This window comes from Bactrocera dorsalis, chromosome 5 (genome assembly GCF_023373825.1).
Source record: "Bactrocera dorsalis isolate Fly_Bdor chromosome 5, ASM2337382v1, whole genome shotgun sequence".
Taxonomy (NCBI): Eukaryota; Metazoa; Arthropoda; class Insecta; order Diptera; family Tephritidae; genus Bactrocera; species Bactrocera dorsalis.
This window is the reverse complement of record NC_064307.1, coordinates 17,085,581-17,097,171: the sequence shown is the minus strand read 5'-3', so window position 1 is coordinate 17,097,171 and position 11,591 is coordinate 17,085,581. Positions and strand designations below refer to the sequence as shown.

Here is an 11,591-nt window from a genome sequence, read left to right as displayed (position 1 = left end):
CCATAAACTTTTTAGAGCGCACATCGCACCACAATATATATATATATATACATATAGTGTATACCACAATCAGTGATATAAAAGCTTTTAACAAACTAAACTAAAGCAGCGGAAAAATGTTCTAAGAACAAGACAAAGCAACAAAAAACTAAAGCAAAAAGTCAGAAAGTTTGTCATTAAAGCTCAGCGCTGCCTCACTCAACAAGATCTAAAAAGATTCTTGAACTCAGTAATCTTTCGCATTATTTCCAATTATTTTTCAACTTTTAGGAACCCGCATCCAAGTCCATATACACATACACATACAACACTTATTTAAGTCAACCTTGTTTAAATAGAGCAGAACCACGCACATACCTACATACATCTGAGGATGAACAATGGTTGTACTATAAAAATTACGTATGCCAAAATCGCATTGTTGCCAACACTTTAGCACTTCAACAAGCTCGCATGGTGGTAGAATGGTTAATAAATCTTCCGAAATGCTTTTTTTTCAGTTTACAGTTAAATTTTATCCGGATTTTAAGCTTGTCTTTGCTCAAGCACTGTAACACATGTTAATGAGCGAAGTAAATTAAACCGGCTGCATGTGAGCTTGAGCCGGACCGCATTTCGCAAGATTGATTAATTTCTTGACGTAAGCTGAATTTTGCACAGCGATATTAGCCACAGATGGTTGGCAATATTTTTTGGCACACTTCCGCTACTTGTTGGCAAATATTTGGTTATGAAAATGATATCTACGAGTATGTGTTACTAATGCTTCCTTCAATTCAACAATTTCTTCAAACTGTTTTCTAGTGGCCAGTAGTTTCACAGAGATAAAAAAAACTGTTGTTTTGGGGTTATGTTGTATCTCTTTCTGAATTAAAAAAAACTATCGATATATTTTTAATAATAGTTATATCGAAGCTAAGTTTATTAATAATATTTTCGGATAATTTGAAATTGATCCGACAAAGTGTTTCGGAGATATGAGCGTATTTGCAAGAGTTTCAATAACTTAGTGTAATCGGCTCCGTAAATTTTAAACGTGTTTTTAGAATCGGTGAGGAAAACCGGTTTACAACCTTTTCAACAATATATATTCAATGAATTAAGAAACAAGATATTTAGTAGTAATTTCATTTTTTGAAGCCACTTTAGCTAAAAGTGATTTTTTCTCATAAACACAATCTTTTTTTAGAAAACCACCTTTATGCCAAAAATCCAAATTCGACTAGTCTTGAAATCATTAGATGTGTTTATCTATAATAATAATAATTTTTTGAGTAGCCGTTAAATTTAAGCAAAAAAATCTTCCTTGCCGCCTAACACTTTTTCGGAGGTTCTTCTGAAGATAGATTGCGGGTTTAGAAAAATTCAAAATTTTTAAAAAATTATTAACTGATTATTTAAGTTTATAAAATTATGTAAATATAAATTATTTTTGTTTATTAAGTAAATTAAAAAATGGCTGCTCAAAAAAATCCGGAAAACTCTGGCTCACAATTGGATATTACCCCTTTTCTGCCACTTACTCTCTTGCCGAACAATATACATAGGTTTATGTGACGAAGGAATCAAGGGGAAATCAATGTTTTAGATCACTCAACAGCAAGATCTTGAAAGAATACCGAAATTTGCTTCCATTTTCGCTATGATCTCTGATCATCCCATAGTTAAACTTCATAACCTACCTATCCAGTATTATAATATATTTTTCTCTGGCCAAAAATCCGTTGTTTTTAGAATAGTGTAATAGATTATACTTGATCGACAACGCGATTTGTCTTCTTCTGCCAAATAGTTTCAGACTCACTCAGAACTGAGCTAAAGTGACGTCACACAAAAATTATTTTCTACCATTAATACCTGTATCTTATCTGCTAAAGCTACACTATTTGCTTGGATTTACTACATAACATATTAAAATTCGCTATACATACAAGAACTACCGTTATTTATTAGATTACACTACATTTTTACGCTGACATCTAACATGAATCACCTTTCCATTTTGCCGTGCGCATTGTTTCATGATTAAAAGTCTGTCTGACATAAAACAGCGCAGAGTTGTAAAAAAAAAGCTTGCCACGAGCCCAGAAATTACATTCCTAGCTGGTGAGAAAGCCAGCCAAATCACCAGCACGACCAACAGGTATGAGATTTAATTGAACAACTGAGGAGGGGAAAAACTGTATTTTTTTTGCAATTTTTAAGGTGAGTTTCGAATTGTCGCTCATCGCACAGGCAGTGTGTGAACTCGATCTGCCACTTTTTACACAATTCAAATTCGCAGCGGAATGTGAGGGCCTCATTCATATATAACATACATACACACACACCTGCAAGCATATGTAAATATGTAAAAAGCAACAACAAAAGCGCCAGCAACTCTAATTTTATTATGTGTGAGAAAAGTGGTGATCTTTCGCATGCAACGCTCGTCAACGTGATCTCGGTTATAGATTCTTGAGAGCGCTTGCTGCCGCCAACTTATGGCTGACGGTAGCTAGCAGCTTAGGTTAATGCGGCGCTCTTTGCCGAAATTAACAACTGCCAGTAAGCTTTGCCCCAATCGAGTGTCTTATTAATTATTTTTCCAACATCTTGCTCCCAAACCCACACGTACTCTTCCAGTCGCTCACCTGCTCTCATACACTCTCTCTCTTTCTCTTCTCATTACAGATCACGTATCGGCTCACCAACGAAGCTGGCGGTCGTGCAGTAGCGATCATTAACGCCACCACCTCCAAACACCATCGCCGCCACCTCATGGCTAGCATCCATCGCTGCAACAAGATACAGAGTGACGAGCGTGCAGCGTTCGGCCAATGTCGTTGCCGCCGTAGTCGTCAGTGTAATCGGCGAGCGTAATCGTGTACACGTCGGTGTCTCCAATGCGCTGCGCGGCGTCGTCATCGTCGTCGTCGTCAACTTTACTCAAGCAGCTCATGTGCGCGTATTGTTGTTGTGAACTCAAGCACTTTGCGCCCAACTCCAGACATTGTTTTTGTTGATTTTCGACTTTTGGCACGTTGCTTGCTGTCGACGCCGCTGTTGCGGCCGCTTGCTCCAATCGACGCTGGAGCACGTCGAGCAACTGAACATTTTCGGCTGACTTTGTCAACAGGCATGGCGCTCCGACGGTGCTAGTACGAATTCATCTACCGACGCGCGTTGTCCGTTATAGCGGTTGTGCGGCGTTTTGTGGCGTGTGTTGGTACGTTGTGGTCATGTTGTAGGCGAGCAAACGTAATTTCCTAAACGAACGAGTACTTTTCTTCGCCTGCGAATCGCAGGAAAACGCAGGAGGTTCAAAAAGTGTGTCGCGCATGCGTTAAGAAAAAAAGTGAATATTGTGAATTGCAAGTAAATATTTGTATGTGAGTAAGTGGCAAGCGAAAAAGCTACCGATTAATGTTGTCTGGGTTTCGTGCCCTACTGTCCGGGGTGTCATCAGTGCAACTTTGAGCAAAAAAAAATTGCAAAAATTAGCGAAAAGATACGAAATTGTCGGATGAACTTAACGAGCGCTTTTGTAATAACGGAAATGTGAGCAAGTGATTTTTGTATAGCAGAAGGCAGTAAATTTTCGAAATACGCAAAAAAAAAAAAATTGCCGAAAGATTAAAACGAATTCGTAACGAGCGGTATTACATAACGAAAGGTACATATGTAAGTGTGTCAATATAAAAAAATAATCTGTGACGAAGAATTGAAATAATTACGAATTTAACGAGTGAGTTGAAGTGAAAAAATTATTGAAAATTATAAAAAATTTATTGAAAAAATTATTAAAAATCATAAAAATTTATTTAAAAAATTATTAAAAATCTTAAAAAATTTATTTAAAAAATTATTTTATTTAAATAATAAATTTAAAAAATAATTTTAACAAACAAATATTTAAAAAAGTCGACAAAAATTTTGAAATCTGCAAAATAAAATTTCTTTAAAGCAATATTACACAAAAACGTAGAAATAATTTTCAAACAAAAAAATTTTTTTAACAAATTTTGAAAACATAAGAAACACAATTTTTATTAAAAAAAAAAACAAAAATTTAAAAAGTTTGCAGAAAATAAAAAAAAAACAACTGAAAAAAATATTAAAAAAAAAATTTTAATAAAAAATATTTTGAAAAAAAAATCAAAATACAAAAACTACAATACATAAAATTTGTATTAAAAATTATTTCAAAACGACATATAATTATAACAAAAAAAAAATAATTTTTAAAGCATACTAAAACTCATTTAAAAATATTTTCGGTTAAGTTCGAACAAATATTTAAAAACAAAATAAATAAATATTAAAGTTTTTTTATTAAAACAAAAAAAAATTATTCTAAAAAAATAACTATTTTTGAATAAAAAAAATTTTTATTTAAAAAAAATTATTATTTTTGAAAAACAAAAAACATTATTGAAAACAAAAAACAAATATTGGGAAAATTTTAAAAAAGATATTGTGGAAAATATAGTTAAAAAGTGACCAATAATTTAAGAAAAATATTTGAAAATATTTAAAGCATATATTATAAGAAATTATAATTAAAAGAAAAATTAATTTAAAATAAAAACTAAGAATATACCCAAAAATATACTCATATACCCAAAAATATAACCAAAATATAACCCTTAAAATTATACCCAAATCGACATAAAACACAAAACAAATCAAATATTTTTTGTATTGCAAAAAGTGCTACTGCCAGCCAGTCCCCCCAAACCCTCATGTTAAGAAAGTGAAATTTCACGCACACACATACATATAAAGAGAAAAAGAGGAAAGTGCAAATAAATATTCAAGTGTAAATTCTTAACAGCAGTGTTTAAATCATAAAGCGACAATATTTTCATCGTCAACAACTACAACAACAGCAACACAATGGGTACGAAATCGCCTGGTGGACCGCAACGTTGTCGGCTGATATTACAGCGCTGTCTCGCCATACAGCTGAGCAAACCCGGTCATACCCCGGAGGACTTTTGGATGTACGATTCGGGTTATATGATCTTTCAGGTGAGTTGCCACCGAAAGTGCGCACACACCCATACATATGTATGTACATGCAACGGCGTATAAGTGTCGCAGAAGCGCAGCCGTAAACGTGTTTTTGTGGCACACATAAGTGTTGTTGTTGTTTGTTTTGTGCATATACATAAGTATGCTGGAGATATGTGGGCATAGCCGCTTTTTTCACAACTTTCTTAAACGCTTTTTTTCCTCGTGTTTTTGTTGTCTTTCGTTTATTTTACGATTTAATTGTGCGGCAGTGTTGGCTGGTGGTCGGTCGACGGTCGGTGGTCGATGCGTGGCGCTGCCGCGAACTGGCTTTCGATTTGTGTCACACTTAAGCCGAGATATGCTTTGCTCGCGGCCTTGGCCCTTTTCTTCACGTGTTTGTCCACTTGTGTGTTAAACTTGACTTAACTTTCAATTAGAGTAAATAAAAGTACAAGCACACACACATATTCATACTTGTACATACATGTGTATACTCGTACATTGTGCAGACAGCATTTGTATTAAGTGTCTACAGCTCGCTCGTAGATAAAAATCAGCGAAAATTTTATTGTGGCAGCGAATGTCGGCCGTGTCTGCGTCGATTTCAGTGTCTTTAATTGTTTTGTCTCTAGTAAAAGGTAATTGTTGGACTATTAAATTTAAGCTACAACTGTTTGTGAGCGCTGACACATATTTTTACGCACACATTTTCACCTATGTGAGCATGTCGCCCATTCAACTTACACGTTGACTTTCAAATTTCAATTTCGAAAAAAACTTTTAGGCTTTGGAAACACCCTAAGTAGGGTTTAAATTGATTATGTCATATATACGAAGACACTGCAACTAAAACTACTGTGTGCAAGAATTGAGGCTTTTCGAGTGCGATACCGTTACTTGTACGTGTATTTTTATGTGTAAAAAGCCCTTAATTTTGGCCGCATCGAAGCAGTTCACAGATAAAAGCTCCCTTACAAAGGCCGTATTTTGAGGGATAAGTATCCGTAGTAGCTATCGTCACCGATCTGGATCTGGCCTTGAAGAACAATCCATGCCAAATTCCGTGAACATACTTTGACAAATAAAAAAGTTTTTCATGCAAGAACCGGATTTCGATCGGTTAGTTTATAAGGTAGCTATATCCAATATTGGTCCAATATCGGCAATTTGGACACAGAAGCAGCTTCTTGGAAAGAAATGGTCCTATAAAGCATTTCAAATCGATATCTCAAAATCTTAGGAATATAAAGTAGTAAACATTTACTTAAAGAAATGAAGTCGAAACGAAAGTGATTTACTTTCTTTCTGTTTTTGCAAACAAGAACTCTATTTAGCTTATCATAATTTTTATTTACTCGCCAAATTGCCGATATTCCTAAAGCCTGTTACTAGCTTTTTGAGAAAATTAATATTATCAAATCAAATTCTTATGAGTTACCTAGTAGCTTGAGGGGAATGTGACCGAGTTGCGTTTCCATTGGCTTATTGCGTTCCAAAACTGAACCTCGCGCGTGCTTAGCTCTTATACAACTATGAGATCCTTTTGACTTAGCGTGGAGCCCATGCGATCTGCTGAACTACTTGCCTTGAGCAAAGCTCATTTTACCGCTTTGGTAGGAGTTTTTACAGAGCACTGTTCAATAGATATTCATCCTATAAAAATAAAAATCTTGCCGGACGCTAAACTTCAAAGTTGTATGGGGAAGGGTGAGAGGGAAAGATACATGCACTTCTCCTCCATTTTCCAGCCTTTGCAAACCTGAAACTGCAACATCTCAGTCGTCTTACGTGCGGTGAACCAGAAAACTTTAGCCAAAACTGACATTAGCCTATTCAACAAATTTGTGATGGGCTCAAAGCGCTTTGTCCCTTTATAAGGGTCTTATGCTCCGCTATATAGGAGTTTTTAGGTACCACAATCTGTCGAGGTTTTGACCTCTTAACCTTACCTAACCTTTGTAATTCCGCTCAAATGCCGCTATATTCGACTACTTATTACAAAGTTATTTCTTCCCATCTTCAAACCAAATCGAAGTATGACGCGGAACTTTTTGGTAACCAAATTCGACCTTAAAATATATAGCAACAAAATATATTTTCAAAAAAGGTTAGGAAAAGTATAACTCCCAAAGCTCTGTAAAATCAGACGAAGCTTACTATATATCATAAAATAATCATATTTAGAAAGTATGTGTTTGTATATGAATTGTCTCTGAGTGAACTCGAAAAAAGTTGAAGATTGAATCTGTGAATTACTCAACTTCCGAAACACAAATTTATGAATTATTGAACTTGTGGAACACAAGGCTATAAAGAATTGAACTTATGGAACACTATGCTTTAAATAATTGAACTTGTGGAACACCAAGTGGTAAAAATAGCAACTGAGGAATACAAGGCTGTCAGTGCGATTTATTTATATTCTAATTAAAACAGACGACTTAGTTTGGGCTAAATATAAAACGGTATTGAATTTACTAGTTATTTTTCTTGGTATTTAGTAATAAAGAGGTCTTTATTCAAGGAAACGGTGCATTCGACACTTTTGTGGCATAGACAAAAGGGGCACACGAAGTCTTAGCGCCAGCTGAGAACAACAACTATACCCAAACACTCTTGTTTCCAAAAAATTTTAATTTCAATAGACTTCTAGTTATTTCCACTTGAAGAACTAAATTCATTTAAAATATTTATAATTAAACCAAGCGTAAAGATGCTATCATAAAAACGAAACTTACCAAACAGTGCAACAAAATATCTTTTTTGCACATGACTGCGCCCGCACAGTAAGGCACGTAGTTAGTTTTGATAAATCGTCTGCAGCCGAAAAACTTTCAAACAACAATTGCCACTGCAACAGCCAAAAAGTTCACCAACCACCAACCACCACCACTCGCACATGTTTTCTAACGCCAGCATTTCCTTTGCAAACAAAACAAGCGCCCGCTAAAGCTGGCTTACTGCAGGGAAGCAAAAAGGTTGTGCTTTTGACTAGGCGTCACAAGGACTAGACATGCCACAAATGCAACTTGCAACACTGCAATTGCCGCCGTGGAGCATACGGATATAATTCACTATTTGAATAGCGCTTCATTGGCAGCTCGGCATGTTGAACTGCATTCATTGCACCACGCACACACACATAGCCACTAACGTGCCCCAAATTGCAAGTCAAGCGGAAATATGGCTGTCCGCCCTGCAAACACAGCCCACAAACAAAATATATCGTGAGCTTGAAGACACCCGCTTGTGGCTGAACCTTTCTGTGTGGCCTTGCACTTGCATACGGAGCTGGCATTGCACATCTGCGTGCGTGTGTGTGTGCGTGTTTGTTGCGGGTTATTGATGACTTTGAGAAGTTATTGCACTGCAATTTCCGGTCTTTGTTTGTTACGTTTTTTGCCTGTTTTTTGTGGCTGTGTGAATACTGCAATTCTAAATAGAAGTACTAATATATGCAAATACATATACACCTATGCATTGGTATGCATTTCTAATATTGTATTATACTCGTATATACATACATATTTATACATATATGTATATGTATGTATGTATGTAAAGGGTGATTTTTTTGAGGTTAGGATTTTCATGCATTAGTATTTGACAGATCTCGTGGGATTTCAGACATGGTGTCAAAGAGAAAGATGCTCAGTATGCTTTGACATTTCATCATGAATAGACTTACTAACGAGCAACGCTTGCAAATCATTGAATTTTATTACCAAAATCAGTGTTCGGTTCGAAATTTTTTATCGACAAATTTTGTTCAGCGATGAGGCTCATTTCTGGTTGAATGGCTACGTAAATAAGCAAAATTGCCGCATTTGGGGTGAAGAGCAACCAGAAGCCGTTCAAGAACTGCCCATGCATCCCGAAAAATGCACTGTTTGGTGTGGTTTGTACGCTGGTGGAATCATTGGACCGTATTTTTTCAAAGATGCTGTTGGACGCAACGTTACGGTGAATGGCGATCGCTATCGTTCGATGCTAACAAACTTTTTGTTGCCAAAAATGGAAGAACTGAACTTGGTTGACATGTGGTTTCAACAAGATGGCGCTACATGCCACACAGCTCGCGATTCTATGGCCATTTTGAGGGAAAACTTCGGACAACAATTCATCTCAAGAAATGGACCCGTAAGTTGGCCACCAAGATCATGCGATTTAACGCCTTTAGACTATTTTTTGTGGGGCTACGTCAAGTCTAAAGTCTACAGAAATAAGCCAGCAACTATTCCAGCTTTGGAAGACAACATTTCCGAAGAAATTCGGGCTATTCCGGCCGAAATGCTCGAAAAAGTTGCCCAAAATTGGACTTTCCGAATGGACCACCTAAGACGCAGCCGCGGTCAACATTTAAATGAAATTATCTTCAAAAAGTAAATGTCATGAACCAATCTAACGTTTCAAATAAAGAACCGATGAGATTTTGCAAATTTTATGCGTTTTTTTTTAAAAAAAAGTTATCAAGCTCTTAAAAAATCACCCTTTATAACTACATTAGAAAAAGTTGGTTGACTGTAGTGACTAGCAGTCGCTTTTAAAGCCTTAAAACGGCTTTATTCCATTTAAATTGGTTTTAAAGTTATATTTTTTTCCCTGGAGAGAAAGATTTATTTGTGAAAATAGAGAAGTATAGTCAATTTTGTCAAATACCGGGGTAAAAGTCGGTGTATCTCCTCTTATAACGCTCACTATTGAAGATGACGGCATTTCCTGCCTCGTTTCGAAATAAATATGATCCCATGACGTCGGACGCCACAATACCCACCAAAAGGCAGATTTTTAGGGAAACAATTGCGTTTCCGGAACCACACCTGGATTTATCTTACCTCAATAGCGACAATTGGATATGTTGACGCTATCATTAAGCCAGAAATGGATCTTAACTGAGAAGACCGAGTTTTGTGCGAAGTGCTGTTCCAGTAACCACCGAAGAGCGTGAACTTGTGTAATAATCTAGGCCAACTTCCAAGCGTTTTACCAATGTGAAACGCGATATGATATAATAAATCAATAAATCGACAGATACTGTTGCAACTTCACTTTTGATATTCGTACGAAGTTCATTAATCGTGACTGGCTTGTTAGCATAAACCATGACTTTGACCAATTGACTGGGTCATTTCGTGAAATAACACATTCTGTTGTTGGAACCACATATTGTCCAAGTCCATAATATCAAATTCGTCCCAAAAATATTCGGTTGTCATTGAGCGGTAGCGATTCACAAGAACGTGCCAATCTTGATGATTACGGAAGAAGTACGGCCCAAACCGTAACTTTTTCGTAATACAATTTTGCATATTGACGAAGCCATACAGCCAGAAATAAACCGTATCACTGAAGATAATTTTTCGATGAAAATCCGGATCAATTGGATCTTGTAAGAATGTAGGTCAATATCTTTTTGCAAAATTTGCTACAACGACGTCACAGAGATGCACAGCACTTCATAATGACGTCTGAGAGACTAATTTGCGGCAGCAATATTCTAGATCTTATGTACAGACACTTTTTTGTCACGTAAAAATTTTGTACTGTGCCTGTGAATTCCAAATTTTCAACTAGACGATCAGTCGTTTTTCCGAAAGGACGATTATGGCGATCATAACTTGAACGTAGCGCTCAGTCTACTTTTGTAGCGTCCCCATTGAAAACCCCGTTACAAATATACATACAAACTAGCAGACCCGGCCACGCGTTGCTGTGGCTGAGTGATTCAAGAAGGATTTGAAAGACAAAATTTAACACAAATTAAAATAACATTTTTAAAACATATTTATCTAATAAATACTTTCAATATTTTTATTTGATATATGTATATACCCTAAATGTCTTTAATCGTAATAAATCACAGTTAATGTTCAATGAAGCGCCAATCGATGTACAATATTTTTGGTCAATCGGTCATTTGTTAATACAAATAAACTTGATGGTCTTCCTACTCGTGAACACGCCACGTATAATTGCCCATGGGAAAAACATGGATTTTCCAAGTCTAATCCGCAAATAGACATTGTTTGGCCTTGAGATTTATTTATAGTCATAGCGAAAGCTAAACGAATGGGAAACTGTAGCCTTTTAAATGGTATGGGAGAATCGGATGGTATCATCGGAATACGTGGTAACAAAAAAATTTCTCCTTTAAACTTTCCTGTCAAAATAGTTGCTTCAAGAACGTTTCCAGTAATTCTTTTGATCACCAAACGTGTGCCGTTGCATAGTTTAGGAGGGTTTAAATTACGCAGTAGAATAATCGGTGATGCAATTTTCAATCGTAGATTGTGTGGTGGCATTCCTGATATGTCTAAAGAATTTAAAAATTCAATTGGGGAATTCACTGTCTCGTTTTCTTCTACAGTAGCATCGATAGACTTAAATGACACGAAATCACCTGGTAATAATTGTCGTATCTGGTAGTTAATCAGATCAACATCAACATGTTTCGTTGCTAAAATTGCACGATTACTAAACCAGTCATCATTATTTAGTATATCTGGGAAGACACTCTCAATCGGTTCATTTTTTTAGTTTGAACAAACAGTACAGAAATTATCTGGCAATCTAATATGTTGAGTATCTTGATG

At 36.0% G+C, this 11,591-nt stretch overlaps 1 protein-coding gene across 2 annotated transcripts in view; it reads left to right on the top strand.

The window, feature by feature from the left end:
• The first annotated feature begins 4,411 nt into the window (after positions 1-4,411).
• LOC105222472 (mucin-4) overlaps positions 4,412-11,591 on the top strand; it is a 136,077-nt gene continuing 128,897 nt past the window's right edge. Inside the window, exon 1 of one of the 2 annotated variants that reach the window (XM_049456897.1) lies at positions 4,412-5,013. In XM_049456897.1, the coding sequence (XP_049312854.1) occupies positions 4,879-5,013 (135 nt within the window). In that variant the 5' untranslated portion in view covers positions 4,412-4,878. The remainder of the gene's footprint in view (positions 5,014-11,591) is intronic. The other variant, XM_049456896.1, reaches the window with a different exon arrangement.